At 39.5% G+C, this 26826-nt stretch overlaps 1 protein-coding gene across 2 annotated transcripts in view; it reads left to right on the top strand.

Annotated features, from left to right (window-relative positions):
- Positions 1 to 2016: 2016 nt before the first annotated feature.
- LOC124132154 (innexin unc-9-like) overlaps positions 2017 to 26826 on the top strand; it is a 190925-nt gene continuing 166115 nt past the window's right edge. The window contains exons 1-2 of one of the 2 annotated variants that reach the window (XM_046495885.2): positions 2017 to 2157; positions 23730 to 25454. In XM_046495885.2, the coding sequence (XP_046351841.1) occupies positions 25261 to 25454 (194 nt within the window). In that variant the 5' untranslated portion in view covers positions 2017 to 2157; positions 23730 to 25260. The other variant, XM_046495884.2, reaches the window with a different exon arrangement.

The raw sequence follows: 26826 nt of genomic DNA, 5'->3' as shown, positions 1-26826 counted from the left end.
CCACCTCGCTGATGCAGTGTGGACCAATACCACCTCGCTGATGTAGTGTTGGAACAATACCACCTGGCTGATGTAGTGTGGACCAATACCACCTCGCTGATGCAGTGTGGACCAATACCACCTCGCTGATGTAGTGTGGACCAATACCACCTCGCTGATGTAGTGTTGGACCAATACCACCTCGCTGATGTAGTGTTGGAACAATACCACCTGGCTGATGTAGTGTGGACCAATACCACCTCGCTGATGCAGTGTGGACCAATACCACCTCGCTGATGTAGTGTTGGAACAATACCACCTGGCTGATGTATTGTGGACCAATACCACCTCGCTGATGTAGTGTGGACCAATACCATCTCGCTGATGTAGTGTTGGACCAATACCACCTCGCTGATGTAGTGTGGACCAATACCACCTCGCTGATGTAGTGTGGACCAATACCACCTCGCTGATGTAGTGTGGACCAATACCACCTCCCTGGTGTAGTGTGGACCAATACCACCTCGCTGATGTAGTGTGGACCAATACCACCTTGCTGATGTAGTGTTGGACCAATACCACCTCGCTTGTGTAGTGTTGACCAATACCACCTCGCTGATGTATGATAGCGTCACAATAGTGAGATAAAGCGCACGGTTTTCTATTCATTAGACGGATAGGCAGTTCAATCTTAAACATATTGCCAAATGAGTGTGGTACAGATATTTAAAATGTACATTCATTCTGAATTCTTTAAAGTCATTTTACATTAATCATTGAATTGAATCGCCTTTAAAACTCGTTTGATGACACTAATTGGCATTGCGAGGTGTATATAATAAACGGACATCAATCTACAACTCCACATCATTCTACCCTGATAAAATCTACGATACCATATCTGTATCATGAATGTACATCAGTTGTGGAATTTTCATTTATATCGTTAAATTTATTTTTATGAAAATGGCTAATCTTTCAAAACTTTTATCAAATCTATAAGCTTCTGTCTTGATAGATAACGATGATAGTATATTGGTAACAACATATTTCTGCTTGAACTGTAGTAGGGACACACAAGCAAGAAATGGTATTCATCTTCAATCTCCATCAAGTTACATTTATCACAAATCAGGCATCTTGAATCATACACTGTTTTACTAAAGCGTTGCATTTGTATTTTCAAACCATGTGATCAAGACCAAAATGTAGCAAGTATTCTCATAAGATCTTATATCAAAATTTGATGTTATATAAAATTCAGGCTCGAGTAATGTTTTATACGATTCTATTCATTAGATACATTTTCGTGAAGAAGCCTGTCAGCAAGAATAAAGAGTATATTAGGTGATTTATAGCTAATGATTATATTATTTTTGTCGTAACAGCCGCTCAAAGAAGGACATTCTTGAAAGTATGTCTCTAGGTTTTTCTTTCAAGTCAATTAAGTTGGGAAAAAGAAAGGGAAATTGCACGAATTCATGCAATCCGAGAACTAGTAAGAGCATGTATGGCCAAAAACAGACGGAATTCATTTTAAAGCAGGCAGCTTTATTATGAGTAGAAGCATTTGGAAGAAATGATGAGAAACCCAAAGGCTTTAAGTTTTCGTGACACGACGCCAATTAAACGCTACTATTTTCTCTTCAATCAGAATAACAGTATCAGAAGCAACAACAAAACTCAGATCTTCTTTACCATAAAAAATGGTCTTCTTTGGCCGGCAGATGAAACGATGACTAGAGAAGCTGATCACAAGGCCCAAACCTGACACAAATGGTAGAAGTAGCAAGGTAAATAGGCTTGTTTTCTGCGATCTGTCAGTCCCGTGACGCAAGGCTGACAACCCCGAAATAGCCACTCATCTCATAGTGGAAGCCTAGTCCTCTTTGTACATGTACCGTCACACCAATCAATAAAGGACATGTTCTGCTTTAAGTCTTATCAGAAGTCAGCACGCGCTTGGCGGAGAGACTGTGTTTATTGATCGAGGTTTATTATTTTGAAAGCCTTAACAAACAATAGTTCGTAATCAATCAAGACCGTAAGCCTTGTTCGTACACGCTACAAAATTCGCGTGTCTTGAACGAGTCGTCAAACTATCAATTTGGGTAATTTGTCTCTCCCCTGGGTCTACCTTGGTCTGTGTGGACCCCCGGAAGTGCATCATTGTCCAAGGTAAGGTCGTCTGCGCGATCGTCTGCATGTGGTAGAGAACTGATTCTATCATTGATACCGGAGAAGGGATATTGTTATAAAGTGTTGTCGAACATGCAGTCCTGAATAGGATATTGATAAATAAGGTAAGAGGATTTTCACAGCGTTATTGTCATGTACCATGCAGTGTGGTTGTCATAGAAATCAGAAATATCTAACACTGCTTGTGATCATAGTGGCATGAAGCGACTGATGTGTATCAGACTAGATGACCATTTTTCAGCGAGCATAGGCATAGACACTGTTATGGACAACTGTTATGCGAGGAAATGAATTTGCATTGTTGGGAGGTGTGAAGTCTGCTTCCAATCAATGATTTTGGGACGATGAGTTGACCCCCCGCAAAGCTGTATAAATACAGTAGACCACTTGGGCTATCGCATGCCTCCTCTCTAACACTCAAGCCATCGCGTTATTGAACCGTTTGTGGATCGAAATTTGCGCGGAAAGACTTCCCCCAGATTCCATTGACAGCCTCATAATGGTAATACTCTTGTATAAATACAAATTTGGAGATTTGCGATTCGGTAGCACCACGATGGTATAAATCTCACAGGTGACCTGAAGCATATTTGTGGCTGCCTCCATCTTATGCCGGTGAGTGTTAAAGTGTTTACAATGTTGCCTTACGTCAGACATGCGTGGACATGTAAATAATATCATGTAAACGGTTTATTAGAGGTTGTCTAGAGTTTGAAGATATATCATGACTCCCTTTGCTGCAACGCCGCTCAGCAAACAGACACAAAAGATCGATACGGATGAAAACCTCGTAGATCATTTGTCACTAGGTAGGAAGTCAGCTCATGAAAGCTTCTTAACACCTCAACGAATACATATGATACACTGGCAGTGCATTATTGGATTTCTAGTTCCCAAATCTGACATTTTGCACACAAGTTGTTTAACGATTCAATGTTCTTTCACATACATGACGAATTGTGGATGTTTCGTGTACAGGTGCCACAAATAAGATCAATCGATATTTACATTCCGAAACCTGCCAGACAATCTCGGAATATTCATCGGAAATAATCCAGTGTTGGACATACATATTTCGTTAACGTCATGACAAAACGACATAATGCGTAACCTAACTGATGCATTTTCTAATATTGTTTCAGAAGAACATGATATACTAATCTGCAGGTAATTTAATATAATTAACACAGCGTCACATCGTTTGTACCGCTGAAAATTCAAATGCATATGTCTCAAAATGGACGGCATTAAAAATGTTTTATGTGATATATTTTTTTAATTGCGAGTTCCATCAAGAAATATCCGGGCCAGGATGATAGATTGGTTCGAATCCCAGATTTAACCCGATGATTATTCATGATCTAATATTCCATACCCGTGTTCCTGACTTTCGCCAAAGCGCTTTGCGTTCTCTGATGCGAGGAATACAACTTAAACACAGTTCAAAGTGGCGTTAAACCGAACTCACTCTAATTCATGTTCAGATACATGTTGCAAACATCAACATACTAGACACATGGCCCAATTTCGAACCTTTAATCACTCGTATTCCACGAAGACTGTTCATGTGATTTTCATATTTAGATCTCTCATCTGCTTCTTCGGACGCTGGTAATGAAGCGGTCATTAGTTCAAGCCAGCACGACGGAAACGAGAAACTATTTATGTTTCAAATCGATAATGTCTTTCTTACGTTCACTCTCAATGCATGTGGACTTTGAACTAACTGCCTTATGTCTACCAAAACATTGCCTGCCTTCATAGGTGTCTGAGGGCATTTCGAACTCACAATAGTTTGTTTAATTCATCTGTATTTATTCTAAGCTTCTTATTAACAGAATATTAAATTGTCTGAGTTGCCATTACACTATCCCCAAGCCTGTTGTAACATAGACAGGATCAGTATGGACACCAGCCCTTGGTTGGTCATTAATTTAGTTGTTCCTACAACCAGTTCAGATTGAGGGTTGTTTGCGATGGCACTGGTTTCTATCTATCGTATTTCGTTGTAAGTATATGTTATAATCGTATCATTGATGAGCACATGTTTGTATATTTTTTCTTCATATAAATCCATTCGGCAAAACTGGTCGTCTATGCCCACGGATTGTCATCTTAGAATGTTCCTCCTTATCCAATGATTGTCATTATGGTGACTGCCAGTTAGAGCTGATCCTCCTTATCCAATGATTGTCATTATGGTGACTGCCAGTTAGAGCTGATCCTCCTTATTCAATGATTGTCATAAGGGGGCTGCCAGTAAGAAATGTTCCTCCTTATCTAATGATTGTCATAAGGGGGGCTGCCAGTTAGAGCTGATCCTCCTTATTCAATGATTGTCATAAGGGTGACTGCCAGTAAGAGCTCATCCTGCTTATTCGATTATTGTCATTAGGGGGCTGCCAGTTAGAGCTGATCCCCCTTTTCCAATGATTGTCATAAGGGGGACTGCCAGTTAGAGCTGATCCTCCTTATTCAATGATTGTCATAAGGGGGCTGCCAGTTAGAACTGTTCCTGCTTATCTAATGATTGTCATAAGGGTGACTGCCAGTTGGAGCTGATCCTCCTTATCCAGTGATTGTCATTAGGGTGACTGCAAGTTAGAGCTGATCCTCCTTATCCAGTGATTGTCATAAGGATGACTGCCAGTTAGAGCTAATCCTCCTTATTCAATGATTGCCATAAGGGGGCTGCCATTTAGAACTGTTCCTGCTTATCTAATGATTGTCATAAGGGTGACTGCCAGTTAGAGCTGATCCTCCTTATCCAATGGTTGTCATAAGGTTGACTGTCAGTTAGAGCTAATCCTCCTTATTCAATGATTGTCATAAGGGGGCTGCCATTTAGAACTGTTCCTGCTTATCTAATGATTGTCATAAGGTTGACTGCCAGTTAGAGCTGATCCTTCTTATCCAATGGTTGTCATAAGGTTGACTGCCAGTTAGAGCTGATCCTCCTTATCCAATGATTGTCATAAGGGGGACTGCCAGTTAGAGCTGATCCTCCTTATCCAATGATTGTCATAAGGTTGACTGCCAGTTAGAGCTGATCCTCCTTATCCAATGATTGTCATAAGGGGGCTGCCAGTAAGAAATGTTCCTCCTTATCCAATGATTGTCATAAGGTTGACTGCCAGTTAGAGCTGATCCTCCTTATCCAATGATTGTCATTAGGGGGACTGTCAGTTAGAGCTCATGCAACTGATCCAATGATTGTCATAAAGGTGACTGCCAGTTAGAACTGTTCCTGCTTATCCAATGGTTGTCATAAGGGGGCTGTCAGTTAGAACTGGTCCATTGATTGGCATAAGGGGGACTGTCAGTTAGAGCTGATCCTCCTTATCCAATGATTGTCATAAGGGGGACTGTCAGTTAAAGCTTATCCTCCTTATCCAATGATTGTCATAAGGGGGACTGTTAGTTAGAGCTGATCCTCCTTATCCAATGATTGTCATAAGGGGGACTGTCAGTTAGAGCTAATCCTCCTTATCCAATGATTGTCATAAGGGGGACTGCCAGTTGGAGCTCCTGCACCTGATCTTATGATTGTCATAAGGTGACTGCAAGGTAGATGTTATTTATATAGTGATTGGCATTAGGGGGTCTGCAAGAAGTGGGTTTGTGTGGACAGTATGGATGAGATGAAGTGACAAATGATTTGGGGAGATGTCCATTGCTTGTCAATCCGATGCCTTGATGCTTTGGGGTTTTTTTTTAAACCCATTAATCGATATATTCCCATCATGAAATCATATGTGCTGTCACCCAGACCTGATAACAATATGTTGCAGTCTCGAGATAAGCACGAGTCTTAACTGTGAACGCAAATATGACACGCACAGAGTTCACGAAACATAATAACTCTCTAACTTGGTTTCCTATAGATAAACAAATAGACACTGTTACTCTGGTACATAAGAAGGCCATTTAATATTTCACCCTGCATCACATCATATGTAACTTCATCTATTAGGCATTGCGAACATGAACAATTACATTTCCATTCAACCAGCGTGCACGAGAACAACCAATTACGTATGTGTTGCACGCACACGAAATACTTGCCTGCAGAGACGACGTTTTGCATGGATATACATAAGTATATATTTTATTCCTCTTGCATTAAAACAGATTTGTACATATAGTATTGAGGTATATAACGTATACCCTTGCTGATGTCGGGCAAGTGCGTTCATTGACTCCCTTGACTAAAGATACAATATGTAATCCTCCACATGCATCCAGTATAACCAACTGTTCCCTGAATGGGTGTATGTGCAAGGTAAACAACATGCGTCAACAATTATATGTGCTCTGATAAACAATACACCTTACAATTTATAGACGACATAATATCCACAATTGTCATCACTCGAGCTCATATACCCAATTCAACACTGCACCTAAACTTTGAATGTTAATTTTGGATAAGCTCAACTACTCAATACAGTCACTTTTCATCATTGCTGGACTGTTATCTAACCTGAGGACCAATAGGTCACTAAACGTCCATACACTTATTGATGACGATACATAGCCTCAGCTTCGTGAAAATTCATTATTGTTTCTAACATTACATTTTTAATAACCTTAAAAGTGCAAACATTATCTACTAATGTATTAATTACATGATTTTATGTCTTTAGATTTGTTTGTTTGTTTGTTCGTTGTTTAACGCCACACCAAAACATATTCCAGCTGTATGACGGCGGTCTGTAAATTATCGAGTCTGGGCCACACAGTCCTGTGATTGACATCATGAGCATCGATCCACGTAATTGGGATACGATGATATGCATCAACCCAAGTCAGCGAGCCTGACCACCCGATCCCTTCTTACGACAAATCATGAATGTTTCCACAGATATGCAGAATTCACGTTTGCAAAAGCATTACGACGGCGTGTAAACAATCGAGTCAAGATTGTGAGACAAACCATCTGATGATAGCATGAGCGACACCAAAGAACAACCTGATCATCATTTCAGGTAGATCTGGTAACAAACATAGGGACCATTCCCCAGATTCCTACAGTTGTAGATACCATTAGACAAAAGCTTAATAAATTACGGAGGAAGAATGGCGTGCAGGTAAAACTTGCATATGTGGCCATACATACTCCCCCACACAACATTGACGCAAATAGAAAAACCCACACATTGCAATCCACTCAGACATCACTTTTGCAACTGTAAAATGAATCAAATGTTTCAGTGTCGTTGCACATATCAGTTTGAACAGTACTGTTCGAATTAAATGCTGCTTGATGGCAACATACACTTCTCCACCCACCGAGGACAATTCAAAAGGTTAAATCATCGTTGTTTTCAGATACAGCAGTAGTGATACGTTATTGCATGTATTAACATACTCTTACACAATAACGGAACTATACAGAGTAAGGAACATCTGGTGGTCACCGGTTTATACAACATCCAACCGCCTCCGTGGCCTAGTAGATAGAGCGTCTGGCCGGATAGTGAGAAGGTCGCGTCGTACCAAAAGACGTTAGGAGATGGTACTTGTTGTTACCCTGTTTGGTGCTCGGCATTAAGGGGTTAAAGAGGCGCTTGGCATTACGGGGATAAAACAAGGACTGGACAGCTCTGAGTATTTCGTGTCTGAGTAGGGTATCCATGTTAAACTGCTGTGTGGTACCTCAGTGTGTTGGTACTGTAAAACAGGCAAAAGTCTGGACAAGAACAAGTCGAGGACGAGTCACACATTAGTGCCTGCTCGTCGCTATATAAGTGCAATAATCGTGAATGCGAATCCCATTTCACCTCACCACCTTACGCACCTTCCAGGGGCATAAGAGGCACAGCTGGCCCATTTATCTTTTAATTTTACAGTCTATCCACTTTGCCATCTACAGTGAAGGGACTCAGGTGGCACATCACAAAGTTCAAGTCAAAAGAGGAAATTGCACCGGACATATTTTTTGTCACTGAGGCGACAAAATTTGGTAATGTCTTACACATGTCTCACATAAAGCTGCTTAAAAGCTTCACTAAGACCTATAGTGTTGTTACCCTGATCAAACAACAAGAGTCTTTGGAATATTCGTAGAAAGAGAGTGCCCGGTTGTACTTCATAATTTGTGAAATGTAGACACTAAAGTCTGGAGCTGCTAGATATTACTCGGCATAAGGGGAAAGTTGAAGTCATCCCTCTTGTCATACAGTCTTGTGGGTAGTTCTGTGTCACTCTGAATCTTTCATTAATAGATCATTAATAATATGAAACTGACAAGGCGATTTCACAGGTCCCAGGTGGGTAATTGGCTATTTGACCGTTATTGAACGCTATCAGATCACCCACGTACCTGAAGCAAAAGTTACACTTCATTGCTAAATTCACTTGATTTGGTTTTGCCAACCCGAGCAGAAATTCCGTTTCATATGTGTAAAAAACAGAACAGCAAGGAGTGGATTAAACCTTGTGCCAAATGGGGTTGTCTAAATTTTACCTAGATGAGAAAGTCCAGCTATTCACGTACTGCTTCTTAGTAAACGTCAGATGACATTGACTTTCAGTTTTGATAAATTGTCCTGAACCTTTGCAGACAGTAACTATATCTATGGTCACCACGTTTATGAATAAGAGCCCCATTGATCAAGGAACGAGTATTTTCCTTACGTTTTGTCGTATGTGATAGTGGTGTATGGAGTTGAAAAATCCATTACGTGTGCCAGGTCATAATTTATATGTGAATAATATGTGTGTATGTGTGTGTATGTAATATACAATATCATGATGTATTATACTATACTATATTATACTATGCGTCATATACTCTTTGCGCATCATGCACTGCAGCGTTACTCAAATAAACAGACTTTCAACACTTTGGCGCAGAAACACAAACATAAGCGACCATCACATATGCTTTACCTCATATCGTAAGTTAGGTACCTTGACAGCTGTTTCTACTTTTCTGTATTTAAAACCTTAGGTCTTTTACGGTCCAAATCGAATGCTTCTTAGATATCTCTTGCCCGAATACGTACAAATGTATAAATCATGAGATAGCCCGAAAACCTTAAAGTTCTGAAACAAATTTAGTTTCATATTATTTTGAAAGAAAAAAATGTTTTAAATCAGATTTCAATTTGGCAATGAATTATTGGATTTGGAAAAGGCTATATGCCACACAGTGAACCATTCCTGAATCACAAGGGAAATCACACTTTCCTACTTATATTACAATCGCTCCTTCCTGTATCAAATATACATTATGCTTACCGACGTGGTGTGTATCATATAATTATGGGTATATTAAGAAGCATTTCCCATTGACTATTGGGTACTTAGGGAAAGGCATTTTGTGCAGTAAAATTTGGGGGTGATTAGCATTATTGTGCAGGCTGGAATCGGGGATTAATTTATAGCCATTCACCTACTACCAACTGGACAAGTAGACAAAATGTGATTTATACAGTGTTGCCAAGGTTATCTGCTGGTAGTGTGATATTAATCCATAAGCAGTGAGAGATCTTGCTCAGTAATTTGTCTCAAAGGATTCTTTGAAGTAGAGAACATTTAGCTTCTTTTCCCGATTTATAAATGGCGTCTTAGATTTTGATAATAACAGCATTTATCTCAGTTCCAGGTTAACAACATGTCCTTGATGGATAGTGTGGATTGGGCAGGTGTAATGGATAGCAAACCTGGTAATTTGATGGAAATGGTCAAGGTAACAATTTCAGAATGCAAAATATATGGCGGTGCATTAAAAATAATTGAGAGAATATTTGAAATAAGGAGAAGGCTGGCACCGGTATATTCGATGTCAATAATTGCGTCTCTTGCGTGCGGGGATCCGACGTTCTTGTGATCGAGTTCCAGGTATGTCCTGAATCCTTGGTTTATTAGCACTATATCCGAGTTTCGCTAACATGGTAAAAGTATACGACCTGCATAAAATCAGGCTTTCCTCCCAAACGTTGGCACGCGTTGGTGATTTAACGTATCTGAAATACTGAAATTACCACTGCTTTGTATTTCATCTAGTTTCCTCTTCATAAATTATGTTTGCAGCACGTCATCCTTCATTGGCGTCGGTGTTAACTAAAACTTGGAATCAGGAATTATACAAAACTAACCTTGATCATAGTATTAGTTTTCTTGCTGTGATGGTATAGGCATACATGATGTTCTAATTACGTTAAAGATGACACCACAGACGTCCCAACGGTTATATTTTAGATGAAGAGACGCCCATTGGAATCTGATTTGATAATCTCTGGCGTTGACGTTTATATTTGCAATAACTTTTCCCAAGTTAAGGTGTGCCTTTCTACATTAGACCGCCTCCGTGGTCTAATGGTAGAGCGTCCGCCCGGAGAGCGGAAGGTCCGGGGTTCGATCCCAAGCCGCGTCATACCAAAAGACGTTAAAAGATGGTACTTGTTGTTACCCTGTCTGGCGCTCGGCATTAAGCGGCCAAAACAAGGACTGGTCGGCTCGGAGTCAGTATACTGTGTCTGAGTGGGGTATTCATGTTAAACTGCGGCATGGTATCACACATACACGCGCATGCACGTCGCTATATAAGTGCAATTATCTTGGACGCGACGTTAAACCCCATTTCACTAACCTCACCTTTCTACATTACCAAGATATGATTTTAAGCGGCATCAGTCCTATAAGTGGTATGCTGTGTACAAGAATAGTAAATAGTCGATCTCTAATACATTTGACAAAGACTAGAAGCTAATCAATAATATCTGTTTCCAATAGCCGTAGCAAAATGCAAAGGCCATCGTGCTGTGATCCTTGGAGACATACGGTGATCCTAAATCCCATGTACATCCGTGTAGATTCCGGGTAGGAATACATGTCTCCAACAACCCATGCTTGCCGTAAGAGGCGACTAAATGAATCGGGTGGCCAGGTTGGTGAGTTGGTAATTTCATCGTATCCCTGTCGCGTGGATCGATACTCATGGGGTTCATCATTGGATTGTCTTGTCTTATTTACAGACTCAACCAAATAGCTGGAATATTGCTGAGTGATCAGTTGCATGTAGCTTGGGGGGTGAATCAAAAGACAGAAATGGTTTCTAAAATAGCATCAATCAAGCATGAATCCTTTTCATGTGACACAGATACGACATGAATACCTCAAAGGCACTGACGTTTCCTTTCAAGTCGCGATGAAACATAAGTAGAGGAAGTGGTGTTGTAACAGTGGTAGACGATGTCGTGATGTAACAGTAGACGAAGTCGTGATGTAACTGAAGTTGTATTTGAACATTATTCCATTTATACCAAGCCGTATCAATTTACATGTGAGAGGAAAGCCAGAAGTGACACACGCTGTAGATGTGTACTGCTTGGTGACACACGCTGTAGATGTGTACTGCTTGGTGACACACGTTGTAGATGTGTGCTGCTTGGTGACACACGTTGTAGATGTGTGCTGCTTGGTGACACACGCTGTAGATGTGTACTGCTTGGTGACACACACTGTAGATGTGTACTGCTTGGTGACACACGCTGTAGATGTGTGCTGCTTGGTGACACACGTTGTAAAAGTGTGCTGCTTGGTGACACACGCTGTAGATGTGTACTGCTTGGTGACACACGCTGTAGATGTGCACTGCTTGGTGACACACGCTGTAGATGTGTGCTGCTTGGTGACACACGCTGTAGATGTGTACTGCTTGGTGACACACGCTGTAGATGTGTGCTGCTTGGTGACACACGCTGTAGATGTGTGCTGCTTGGTGACACACGCTGTAGATGTGTACTGCTTGGTGACACACGCTGTAGATGTGTGCTGCTTGGTGACACACGCTGTAGATGTGTGCTGCTTGGTGACACACGCTGTAGATGTGTGCTGCTTGGTGACACACGCTGTAGATGTGTACTGCTTGGTGACACACGCTGTAGATGTGTACTGCTTGGTGACACACGCTGTAGATGTGTGCTGCTTGGTGACACACGCTGTAGATGTGTGCTGCTTGGTGACACACGCTGTAGATGTGTGCTGCTTGGTGACACACGCTGTAGATGTGTGCTGCTTGGTGACACACGCTGTAGATGTGTACTGCTTGGTGACACACGTTGTAGATGTGTGCTGCTTGGTGACACACGCTGTAGATGTGCACTGCTTGGTGACATAGCTGTAGATGTGTACTGCTTGATAAAACCAAAGAACACGGTATCGTACGGACAGACCCAGAATCTCTAATCTGTACTTCGAAATGACAGTGCATCGATTTACATTACTTGGCGACGTGGGTGGACTGTCACTGTAAACAAGTTTGGGTAAAAGATTGGAAGATGATACATATGTTTGTCGATGTGGGTCGACTGTAACATTCGTGTGCTGAGTGTGAGTGCTAACATTGATAGGCGAAAAAAGTAGAATGTTATATATATTACTAACATTAGTAAATGAGATGGGTGGACTGTGGCACTAGTAGGTGACTTGTAATATGAGTTGGCCAAATACGACTGCAATTGTAGTAGATGAATTGGTTGGACTATTTATTGGTAGGCCACATCGGTTGATTGCTATATTTGTAGGCGAAGTGGGTACGCTCTCATGTCAGTAGGTGAGGTGCACCTAGGTGGAATAATATTTGAAGACGAAGGATGAAAATGTAATATTCAGTAGGCCAAGTGAGTGGAATGGAACTGTAGTTGGCGAAGTGACTGGGGTGAAACTACTGTAGGTGAAGAGGGAAAACTGTAATATTAGTAAGCGAAGAGGATGGACTGTAAAATTAGTAGGTGAAGAGGGTAGACTGTAACGCGAGTAGGCGAATAGGATGAACTGCAATATTAGTAGGCGAAGTGGGTGGACTGAAACAGTACTAGGCGAAGTGGGTGGATCGTAACAGTCCTAGACGAAGTGGGTGGATCGTAACAGTAGTAGGCGAAGTGGGTGGATCGTAACAGTAGTATGCGAAGTGGTCGGATCGTAACAGTAGTAGGCGAAGTGGGTGGATCGTAACAGTAGTAGGCGAAGTGGGTGGATCGTAACAGTAGTAGGCGAAGTGGGTGGATCGTAACAGTAGTAGGCGAAGTGGGTGGATCGTAACAGTAGTAGGCGAAGTGGGTGGATCGTAACAGTAGTAGGCGAAGTGGGTGGATCGTAACAGTAGTAGGCGAAGTGGGTGGATCGTAACAGTAGTAGGCGAATCGAAAAAGTAGTAGGCGAATCGTAACAGTAGTAGGCGAAATGGGTGGAACGTAACAGTAGTAGGCGAAGTGGGTGGATCATAACAGTAGTAGTGAGTGAGTGAGGTTTTACCCCATTGTTATATTCCATCAATATCACGTGGCTTGTAACATTAGTTGGTGAAGCTGATTGTTTATAACAGTATTGATTGACTGTACTATTAGTAGACGAAGTGGGTGGATTGTAACAGATCGATATTAATGGCTTGTCAAGAAGTTGGTGGACTGTAACAGTACTCGGCGAAGTGGGTGGATTGTAACAGTATTCAGCAAAGTGGCTGTATTGTAATATTGTAATGAGTTGATTGTAACAGTACTAAGCGCAGTTGGTGAACTGAAACAGTACTCGGCGAAGTGGTTTGGTTGTAACAGGACTCGGCGATGTGGGTGGATTGTCACAGTACTCGTCAAAGTGGATGGATTGTAACAGTACTAGGCAAAGTTGGCGGATTGTGATATTAGTTGAAGAAACTGGTAGTTTGTAATAGTGGTGATGGACTGTAATATTAGTAGACGAAGTGAGTGGGTGGACTGTCACAGTACTCTGCGAAGTGGGTTGGTTGTAACAGTACTCGGCGAATTTCGTGGACTATAACAGTACTAGGCGAAGTGGGTGGTCTGTAATGTTGGTAGGCGAAATGGGTAGGTTGTTGTGTTGTGTAGGCATAAACGTATTGGATGGACACTCATATCAGATTGCTTGATTGCTGCTTTTAACACGTTTCATTTTTGAAATTTTAAAGTCTTCAAAGGGTTTAAGTATTACGCTTATGTGTCGATAACAAATTAAAAGCCTCTTCTGACACGTCATAGCATATATTGGCAAATCACTCTGACGTCGGGCCTCACAAACACATACTGACGAATATGCACTCTCTATAATATGACACAAAGGTGAAGGATATTTCACATGTTTGAATATTGATATCAGATTACGGGAAAGGAAGCCCTGTCCACTATGTATTGAGCAACAGGGCAACCATGGTGGTTATAGCGGATTCGATTTCTCCACGTGTGTGAAGGCCATGTCTGTCTCCCGCCGTTTTACCACCGGTCCCATCAATTCTGCAACAATCGACGTAAAACCACACTTATACAAAAATATGCTCCGTAAAACATTTCATTAGTTTATTGTTAATAAATTTCATCAGATAGGTTTGTGAGTGCAAACATGTACTCTTATTCCCACGAGAACGATAATATAATATGGTTTTTATAAGGCGTAATAAGACAGTATGCACACTCACTCAGGCTTATTTATAGGCGTTTGTTGTCAGTCAACAGAATAAATCAGATAGGTATATATACAGTCACAAGCACACAGTTCTGGCATCTAATTGCTGATTGTGTATATAGCAACTTATTGGCTTGATTGACATGATATTGACACATTTCGCCCCATTATTTTGCCATCATATATCATTAGCATAGTGATGAGACATCATTCTGTACACATGGCGTGTATTTGCATACGTCCACCATTATCAATGACAAATTGTTATTTTAACACTTGGTGTTTGATGCGGATCAATAAAATACAACACGCCTTGATGTTCAAATCGATAACATGTGCCTGACTGCAACCCATTTCTATCAAACACACCTTGTCGATTTTATCACGGTCATATAAAAACACCTTTCTAGAAAACGGTAATCACCTGTACTTTAACAGTGACATTGAGATAGTCTTAGTTGTACAATATTTATGGAAATAACAACCTGAACGACAAATAATTGCACCAATGCTTATTTAAACACTGATGTTCGATATGTGTGATTTAACTATAAAAATACGCTTATTTGTCTACCTGGAAAAATGTATATCCGATTCATAAATTATCGTAAGTACATCTTACATAATACACTTTAAATTGACAGAACCCAGTTATTTTGGAAACACAGTTTCGCGGCGATTACTGTTATGAGTGAGTTATAATTAAACGTTACATCGGCAGTATATCAGCAAGATAGTGACGAGATCTCTCTTAAGAGCATACATAGGCATTATGTGTGAAGAATGACTCTTTAATCTGGACATCATTTATCCGGATTAACAGGGTTTCACTGCATGCTACAATATTGTTGGAATTCTGAATCGCGATTTAAGTTAATGATGCTAAGTTAATTGATGGGTCCCCGTCTCCAAGATTAACCATAATCCTTATATTCTGAGAAAATCTCAGAGAAGAACAGTTTAATTGTATCATAACATTTTACTTTTCACCTTTACACACCACTATCCCACACGACGAATGTTTTAATGCCAACGCCAGAGAATAACCAGTCTCGATTGTTTCCATTCCATTGGGCGTAAAAGGCAAACTAAGCTTGACAATTATATGAATGGGTCACTGAAAATCAGTGATAACACCAGGTGTTCAGGAAGAAAAAAAATCATTCCTGACCAATGGACCATTTGTCACTGAACATTGTGACCATAGATATGATTACATCTCTATCTCATCTCTGTCAGGACAATTCGTCAGAAAGGAAAGCATCTACAATTGACTGAGGAATCAATTGGTGAAATGTTGTGCTTCCTCAATGAAACGTAACAGTTGTGTGAAATTTGGTGATAAGACATTTAGGCACAATATAGGCATCCCAATTTGCACCAATTCTGCACCACCTTTTCTGTTCTGTTTCTTTAAGTATATGAATCGAAATTTCTGCTCGAATTGGCAAAACCAAAACAAGGGAATTTGGCTTAGAAGATTAACTTATGCTCAGGTTCATCGATGACATTGTTAAAGAACCATCAATACCCATTGCCCTTCTTCTGATAAACCCTCCTCAGATAGAAATGAAAGAGACCAGTGAAATAGCCTCACCTCTTTTATATTATAGATCTATGCCTAACAATTATCCACAAGGTTGTATGATAGAAAGGTTGACTTTAACTTTCCAATGATCAAATTTCCCTTTATGTCGAGCAATATTCCATAAACTCCAGCCTTTGGTGTCTACATTTCCCGACTTTTGAAGTACAACCAAGCATGACATGTAGATATTTTGAGGACATTTCCAAATCGGACGCATCAGCGACGAAAATCATGTCCGATGCAGTTCCCAATTTTGACTTGTACCATATGTTCTCGTGGTTATTCAGATGAACAGTTGATTTACCTTTGCAAGTGTTTGTGATGGGTTCCACCGGTGGGGCAGGAGACGCACACCTTTTGGAGAACACCTGCTGTGACTGCTCCATTGTGATTCATGAACACGTGCTTATGATAAAGACGAAATTGTTTGATATTACACTATTTTTTATGATTATGGAAAAGATTTTGTCGATTTTATTGCAATGCCCAAATGAGACTGTGACCAGTCTACTACAAAGATAATGAGATGTTTGACATATCAGTATAATTTATTTGTGAAAGTAAACTATTTATCATAGTTAATTCAATTCTCTAAGTTCAAGATTGAATCTGGTCTATCATTTTCGCAAAAAACCACAGTGCAGTATTTATTATCAGAATGTATCTAAATCTAATCCTTTACTATTACCTTAACATTACTATTGTCAGAACATAACCACTATGTTAATACCAGGAATAATTCAGTTAGTATGGATTTTTCACCTGATATTTTAAGTGCACAGGCCAGAAGAGAAATTCCATTGGATCAAGGAGAGTTTTTTATCTTTCGAATCTATAAAATGCAAGCAAAGAATTATTTCGTATCTTTTTTTAGAAATGTAAAATAAAGACTATTTAATAAATGCGTGCATTCGTTTTTCAAAATACATTCGTCACTGCATTTGTTAATACACGTCAGATGTAAAAAAATGTGTTTTGGTGATAACTGTGTTTATTATTTTCGTTTCATGCTTCTCTCAACGGCAAGAACATTTTGCTCTTAGCACCTTCAGGTGGTGTGGGGTTGGTGTGGAGGTGTAACATTGGGGATGTGGGATTAAGGGGGGCAAGTATTTAAGAGTGCCTGTTACCTATGCTCCAGTAACCTATGAATCCCACATCGCCCACTCACACCACAGTGACACCTCCCGGCTTTCCTCCGACAACGAGCCGACTTTTACTGATTTTACTGAAATACTGTTCAAAGCGGTGAAAATACCTCCCTCGAATTCGAATGTCAGCACAGCACACATCCATCTGCTTTTCATCAAAGTGTCATCAGCGAACTACGTATTGTGGGTTGTCCTTCTATAATAAGCTGACATGTCATGATACAACTAGTAATGTCCATAGCATACATGTAGCACATATTAGATGCATGACATAGTATTTGAAAGAATTCATTGTACGTTTTGGCATGGTTACAAAATCTATATAATCGTTTTGTTAATACTTGTTTGATGTCATGCTATCAAAAATGATGTTATGTTGGGCTGTGACATGAAACATGTGTTCACGACAGCTTCATATCCAGGTATATTACCTTATCATAATAGTAATCAATGCCAACCATGCGTTCGCGAGCTGGATGCGTCGACATACAACGTTCTCCAAACAACTGCTGTGACGATGGTAAGATAAGCAAATATTTCCTCACGAGTTATAGTATCCTGACTAAATACTGTGACACGTAATATCTCGGTGAAGCAGTCCTTAAATAGAAATTCTTATTTAGCTCTTCGGACATTGCTTGTTTAGGTTGCTCTTATTCTAAGTTAACTGTCGTGCATTTATACTTTCATAGTAATATGCCTATGTGTTCTTCTAACTATGTGTTAGAAGAGATATTTACAAGCAAACGTTATGTACATCTGTAAAATTCTAGAGACGTGACCTTGGTTTAAGTATTATCAGATAACTGAACCGTAGATGGCATTTGAGCGGACACAAAACAGGACGTCCGTCATTGGTAACCCTCCAGGAGCACTCAACTGCATATGGGTTCCACACGTGCATGTACTTCCAGGCATTGATATATTGACAATGTTCTTCTTTTTAAAGTTTTAACTCAATTCAATACATTCAAATCTTGCAATAATGTTTTCTTAAATACGTTTTAATGTGCATTTTTGCTTCAATCATTTACTGAATGCCAAAGAACAAAATAGGTTTTGCAGAACGTTTCAACTTCATGTGATAAAATAATTTCATTCGTTATTGCTTTGCATCGATTTACAAGAAGTAACATTTCCTTCTGTTCTCACGACTCTTTGCACATTCCATTGACTTTCTCTAGCGACTCACCTGTGTATCAAAAAGATATTATCGTTACCATGGCAACCAGACACCAGGCGTCATTCCTGATAACATTATATCTTTAGTGACTTAAGCAGCTTTAAAGCTTTGTTAAAGTTTAAATCTGTAATGTGTTTTACATCGAAGTTTGTCGTCTTCGATAGACGGCTTATGGTGACCTGTGCCACTTCAGTCAATACTTTTTAGCCACCCTTGTCAAGAAAGAACTCGCTTGATTTGTAATTGTTTGCTTTTAATGCACGTACACAGTTGTTCAGAAAGGCCTTTGATTACGTATATTCTTCGATGTGAGGGTTATTTATTTAACACATTTATAAATCCAAAGACAATGTAGATTGTTAATTCGAAGACAAAGTACACCAAGATAATTCTGATGAAACGACATGCCAAATGACGCCCTAGATTCTAGTTTTTAATACATTTGTATTGTATCATATTCATTATCTCACGTAAGTGGGCAGTGACGGTTGACAATGGTTGCTTATATCTTAAGGCTTCCCTGACCACCTAGAACAATTTACAAATATTTATTTACTATTGCAGTCTGTTAACTTGGGATATTTAACATTTGGACAGTTTTTCAAAAACAAACTATGAAGTGAACCATATATTCACCTCTTCGCGAACACCTGGGATCATCATTTGAAAGTTCTTCCTGTTGGCAGATATATCTTAGGATTATTGAAAGTTTTGACGCTTCTTCAGTTCACTTACATTCAGCCATGACATGAAATCCACCCAACCGCTGTTGCACCATTTAATCGTAATTAGTATTTGTATTTTATTATTGCATTGCAATTGTAATTCATATAGTTTAAGTAAACATAAATAACTTCTGGTCCATTTTCTATGAATGTTAGCCACATAATATTCAACGTCTGACAACGATGCTCTAAATGTACAGAATGTTATCAAGCACAAGTGGTTTACTTCAAGTCACTTTGTTTGAAAATGGAAATTTAGTGTGTAAATCTGCCTAAGTCTTGATAATACCAGACAAAGCATGGCTTACTATTCCTACTATTACATGAACATGTGTGTATATGAATCACTATCAAATTGTGATGATACCAGGTGTTTGCGAAAAGGCAAGCGTATCCTGCCCTGTCGGTGGCACCCGTCATAAACACATACAAAGGCAAGTCAATTGTTCACCTAAAAAGTCTCGGTACAAGTCAAAATCGGACATCAGTTTCGTCGCTGATGCCTCAAATCTGGAAATGTCCTCCACATGTCTATCATAAAACATTTTGACAGCTTTACTTAGGCTTTGAATGTTCAAACCTTGATCAAACAATTTCTGAGCAAAAGTCATATGACGCTCTTTGAAATCTTGGTAGAAAAAGCATGCTCGATTGTACCTCGAAGGTTGCGAAATGTAGACACCAAGGGCTGGAGCTGCAGGAATATGCCCGACATAAAGGGAAAGTTGGCTGTTGAGATGTTGAAGTCATCTCTCTTGTCATACAGTCTTGTGGAGAGAGTTTTGTCACTCTGAATCTTTATGCATAAGTCTAAATATGTTACAGATGAGGCGGTCTCACATTTCTCCTTTATTTCTGGTTCTGGTGGGTAAATCAGTGGAAGGAATTTGGCCATTTGATGGTTATTGAACGATATTAGTTCATCGATATACCTGAAGCTTAAGGTGAACTTCTTCACCAAATTACCTTGACTTGGCCAATTTGACTTGGCCAATCCAAGCAGAAATTCCGATTCATATGCTTAGAGAAACAGATCATCAACAAGAGGAGCACATTTGGTGCCCATGAGGATGCCTACTTCTTACTTGCCTAAATATTGTGCCACATTTTTCCCCAAGAGTTTTCTCAATGACATTCAGACCTTGTAGTTATATTGTATAATAATAATCATAATAATAATCATAATCATAATCATAATCATCATCATCATCATCATCATTTCTGTCCCTTTTGACAGTAATGTGATTGACAAGATTGAGCAAAAACATGGCAAATATGCCGACCTCGCTTTCGAAATGTCACGCTTGCATCCCAATTTCCAAGTTGTCCGACTCCCCACAGTTCTCGGTGCCTTAGGTTTGGTACCTCAAATCTGTTGACTGACATCAGGAGAGTACCCGGGTTTGCTACCAGGAATACAGCCCTTCTGACAATCTGGGTAATGCAGAAGGCTGCAGTGTTGGGGAGTCTTCACATTCTCCGAAAAGTTCTGGGTGGGTTTGACTAGGCAGCGCTTCCTGGGAGAACTCCCATTCGCTGTCTGGGCTGTGTGTAGAGAGGACAAGGGCCCTGAGCTGATGATGAGCCTGACCGTGCTAGGATCACGCAAACCCTCTCTGTTTCATTTATTTATTATAATCTGTAAATAATATTAATGTGTATTTTCATAATGCTCCAAATCCAAGGCATGTCTAATAATCACTACATTATTACCCTGGTCAATGGATCAGGTTGCACACGAATTTCATTCTCAGCTCCCTCGATAGCGTGCAATATGTCGTATAAAATTTCAGATTTTAAGGAAAGTTAAACTAATGTGTTCTGATTGTTAAATATGAATCTAATCAATATGCATTGCCACCTGATACAATGTTTATAGTGAGGTAATTGTACCTTTTATCGTGTGAAAGTATCTTGTCTTTTACCCAAGATTTAGTCGATCAATATAATTCTCTGAATCACCTAACAAATACCCAACATCACACAAATGAACTTGACGGCAAAGCAATCCCCCATTCTGATTCATGTATCTTTTGCTATAAAGACCACCGGGAGAATTGCATGTCAGATTAAATTCAGATACCAGCAGACGCTTCATAAAGAAGCCTATTCTAAATTTAGCCACAACTGCAGAACCGAGTACATAAGGCTAATAAGCAAGACTTTGTAATTAACCGTCGATAAGCACATAAAATGTACATGTGGTTTGAGCTAAATTAACTTGGGCTGCCGAACGTCCCTGAGGAAATCATAGCAAATATTGGGTAAATTATCCGTAACAAAGGCTGCCTACCGTTCATTTAACAGCTTCTCGGAAACATAGTTAATGCGCAGTCCAGTGATGGACAATTGAAGCGACTTCGAGTGGTCCAGCTCAGATTATGTACGTTTCTGAAATGATTTAACATTTGATTAAAACTACGTTACCAGCTTCTGATGTCACCAGAGCTTGTTTCTCATGTCATATTTATGTTACTTTTTTTAGCGAAATGTCCGATGCAATTCCCTATTTTGACTTGCACATTATGTTACCGTGCATGTTCACGTAAACACGTGTCGTTCGTTGCATGTGTTGGTGACTCTCGGGCAGGATACGCTCACGTTTTCGCGAACACCTGGTGTCATCACTTATTAACCCATGCTTATTATTTAGTCAGACTTTTAGCAGATATTTCGTATGATTATGAAAGGGTTCTGTCGCATTTATTTACTTAATTTTCTGTCCAGGATACATAGGCTGTGGCATTTAGTATGAAGTGGTGTCTTGTACACATTTCACATGAACAATAAAGCGGTTTTTATTATGTCGAATTCTGTCCTCCGTGATTCTTGTCACCGCAGAGGTAACGGTAAATCGGAGGTACCCATCGGTTTAAGAGTATCCAATATAACACGGTTCAATAATGTATTGCTGTTCATATTAAAGTAATACTTACTGGCTTTTGTCAGTAGAAATGAAATGGAATGACGAATTCACCCTGCTCCACATTTTGCGTTTTATAACCTTTCGTGAGCCATTCTCAACAAAAGGGAATTAAAAATAACGTCACAACTAATCCGGTTATCCTATTATCCCGATGTAGTAGATTCCTCTGGGCATCGTTGTCCCATTTTGTACTAGACTGCAGGGTGGGATCCCGGCTAATGGGATTACCCCGTTATAACGGTTACACTAGAGACACACTTTCGCTTATTGGACACAACAGTTGATTAAGGTATGGCGTTTTGCTGAGTCGGCCTAGACAGCCGTCTGAAGTCATTAAGTGTGATCAGTACTTATGAGGTTTCAGAAATAAGAGGAAATTGCTGCATGTTTTGTGACACTGCTAAATGAAGATGATATTATCAAGGGAGGTACTGCGTAGTGTTGTACAATTACAAATCGATATGTGAGGATATCGTGTTTAAGATATCCTATGGTGCTATGTGATATGTGTTCACTCCAACAATGCTGTTCGCGTTAGCACTGATAGAAAACCTGATCATACACATGTACACATGTCTTAATCATTGAAGAAACCTGAGGATACACATGTACATATGTCTTAATGGGAGTCAATAACATCCCTGTTACATTTAAATAAGCATATATATATTTCAAACATCGGCGAATCCGCACTATCAGTGGGGAAGGGGGTGGGGTCACTCTAATTTCAATCTGGAGCTTGATCTCCGTTTCTTTCGTATTTGCGAAAATGGCGTTAGTCACGCCGCATATTGTCGTTGGTCAAACCTTTAATTCGCCATCTAATCTGTAAGGTAAACACCTGGTGTTGCGATCTACATAGAAGTGAGGTCTTCTGTAGTTTCTACACATTTTTACATTCTAATCCAAGTCACGAAAGTTGTATTATATAGACAAAATAGCAGTTTATAATACAGTCTGTGGACGTAGTACATATTGTCTACAAACGAGTTTAGTTTCGAAAGTGGGTCGACCTCGAACTTTAGATAAGGCAAGAATAGTTAGCTCCCTTCTCGAACCACCGATAATGCGGTTTTCCAAAACATTTGCTTCCAGTATATCCAGGTAAGGATTTGTACAGTATAACAAACATATTTACTGGTAAACTATTTAATTATTTGGATAAACCAGTTCATATACGTTTTATGCCATGTTAGCCTTATCTTGTTCATGACGTACTTGAAAACGATAACCCGGGTGGCTAACATTGCACGAACATCCTTGATGTCTTTTTAGCGTTTACTACCCAGAGGCGGTCTTATTGAAAATTAGGGCCTCTTATCACATTTTTGTCACATATGTCAATGTGTTGCTTGTGTTTCATATACTGATTTTACTAATAGTGGTACAAATATATTTTTAAATTAACGCCATATATATTTAAAACATAAGTGGAAAGAGGCACGTAGGAAATTATGTATGGAAATTAAGGTTATAACAAATACAAGTTCAACATATGTTGTTGTGTATTGTCAGTAACATCTGCTCCAAAGGGACTGCTTTGTCGTTTCAGAACAGCTGGGCAAAGAATAAGCAAAACCTGGAATTTAAAACGGAGTTTGTTTTCGGAGCATGACAAACCCTCTGTGAAGACGGTTGTGAATGAAGGTTCCCATGGGACAACTGTCTTTGATCCACGGGTCCAGCTGAATCTAGTTATCAGAAGCCAAGTATCACCTTCCGTAATTGAAAACCAACGGAGGAATAACAACATCTCCTCGACCCGTTTCTTTAGCAATTAGCTGTTTTGTAACTGCATGTATTGATGATTGTTTGACAAAAAGGGTTACAAGAGTCTTTTTGACATTGATCAGAGGCCTGTAGGTGTCACTTTCAAGGTGTTTTTCTCCTGATGGTACGTTCTGCCTAGTTTATTTTTGAGCTGAAGAGGCTTCTGGATCTACCCATTAATCGTTAGGACAGTGTCAACTTATAATCTTCATTTCCTATTTATATTCATGGATCATAGACTACTGCAGCAGAACACAGGATTCTTGTAATGTGTGAATGAACTGTGAAGGAGTGGATTTGAAATCAGTTCCTACCTGCATTGCACTTCAGCATACGAGTGCAATTTGATACTTCGCGGCCAAGGGAAAATAGCAAGAAAGCAACCCACCTGGTGATATCATATGCTTGTGTCTATCCAGAATTCAAGGATCAATTGAAAACGTATTTACTTATCAAGCGGATTCTCAAAGACTTTAAGCTTAGCCCTGGGTTTCGAGAATACATCAGGGAATCAAGCCGAACTAAAAACTGGGGCGGTGATTGATTGCTCTTATTATCCTTTCAACTTCAATGTTCTCACGTTGAAATCACAAACACTGTCAATGTCAATAAACTGAAATTTGACAGTTTCTGAAGTCAACAGAGCACACACATAATCGATTCCAACCGTCGATCCTGGGTGGAACCAGATTTCATACTCCGCTAGATACTGCTAATAGATTTCTTGACTTGTGGGCGTGTGTGTTAATGCTAACGATTCACTTGAGCTTTCATCAAACGCAAATATTTGATTTCCAGTGTAAATAACATTGTTGTGTTTGAAATATATCATAAAAGTTATCGGATAACAGAAAAAACGATATTTCTTTATATTTCTTCCATGACATGTTGTAGTTTTAAATTGTGCTATCAGAAAAAGAAGGATTTTACTTTAATCCCGAAGGAATTTCAGTTCAAGACCGCTTTCATCACGTTTCTTTTCTCATCTGTTCTGTGACGCAACATATCAGCTTACCAAGTAACCAAACTGTGTGTTTTAAACACGGAATATATTGTGTTGTAAAAATTGTGAATTTCATATCAAAGAAGACAAATCAACGCTTTGAAATCTGCAAGGTTACGCAAACGTTCCACACTTACAGTTCGACAACTGATTAAACCGAAAAGGTTTTCGTTTTACCTTTAAAATAGTGAACCAGGGCTCTGCACCTGAACACGGTTTAACAATTGTTCACCAAATCGCAAAAGCCAAAATTGCTGAAGGTGTGAAATGGGCATGTTCTGGGTTGGGACTTAGAGTTCCCGGAAATAGAATGTCCTGTCCCATGGGTGAACGACGAGTGAACGTCAACAAGCGGTGCGCCGCCGCGGAGAGGTGTGGGGAGGAGGACATCACTGTTCTGGAAGAGAACCCCGTCTTGGTGGTGCCAGTTTCCGACCCAGAACCAAAGCCCAAGGTCAACCTTGCTGCTACAGTCAAGCCCAAGTCGACTGGCTCATCCAAAAGGTGGGACCATTTGTCCGTCGTATTACGTTTTTATCGTTGTGCTAATGTTGATTGAATGTTTCTGAAATAGTATGAAACTCACAATATAACAATCAATGAGAAATATCATTATATATAGAAATTCATTATTGATATCACTATTGAAAAATTAAGTCATACAACATTGACCATTTGGATGATGTAACTGATAAAGATGTATATTCAATGAGATGAAATAGATGACTATATGTCGTTATAAAGATCACCCGTAAGAGATTATCTTGAACTGTATTTGATTATTAATGATAAAAAGAGTTATAATGAAGTATTTTATGTCGTGTATTATTCATGTTTTTCTTTAGTCCTGCACGTTATCTCAGTATATTTCTGTTTACTTTGGAATATTTGTTCATGTGTTGTTTCATCGTACCTGATTATTGTATCTGTGATTATACTAACATTTCTTTCTGGCTGCACTATATAAACGTCAAAGGGACACGTTCTTGTCTTCCCTTAGAGTTCAAACTAAGTGTTAAAAAAATTAAGTATTTGTACTTTTCCGCAAGTTTTTGTGCACCACTTCATAAGAGTTCAAATAGTCATATATACGCTGAAGTTTAAGGTCTAAGGGGAGACAACCAAGAACTGATTGACGTTAACAGGTAATATGAAAACAATTCAGTTGTGGTCGAAATGCCTAATTACGACGTGAAACAGTAACATGAAAGGTTTCTGACATCACCTTGTTAGATTTTGTTCAATAGTTCTTTAACACAATGCAGTATTTGTGTTGTGGTAGGCTCACACTCTACCAATGTATCGTGTTGATGAAACGTATGGATCGTTAACGAACTAGGACTCCTGTATTGACATTCCTATAATCACCAGAAGTCGTCAATATTATCAATCATAATATGCATCTTGCATGGTCGAAGGGTTAATGATAATACAGAATATATTTCACAAGTTTAGTATCAGCGGGCGTTCATCCGTCATGCTGTTACCATACATGTTTCTATACATTACCGAACATGTGAAGTGAAGCAGAAAACTCATGACAAATTATTTATGACAGGCGCTACATGCATGCAGGCATATGGAGCCAACTTAACTTTAATACCACAAACACTATCCAAAGGCGTGAGAAAAGTCAGTACGTTTTTTACAGTCGAATAAACTTATTTCGAACCCAAACAATAGTGTCCATGAAAATAGTACCACTTGTTCTTCTTTCTCGAAAAACAATCCCCTCGAAAGGTCGTAAGCAATATGGTGGCCTCGACAGCATTCCCCTCTTTTAATACAATACAGAATATTCATGGTTTTCTCTCATATTGTTACTATGTGAAATGGAACAGTGCATTGGGTTACATCTTACCTTCGTACCACTAAG

The sequence above is a fragment of the Haliotis rufescens genome, unplaced genomic scaffold (genome assembly GCF_023055435.1).
Source record: "Haliotis rufescens isolate VD_foot unplaced genomic scaffold, xgHalRufe1.0.p SCAF_4, whole genome shotgun sequence".
NCBI classification, from domain to species: Eukaryota; Metazoa; Mollusca; class Gastropoda; order Lepetellida; family Haliotidae; genus Haliotis; species Haliotis rufescens.
Note: the sequence above shows the minus strand (reverse complement) of the source record. Positions and strands in the feature narration are given on the sequence as shown.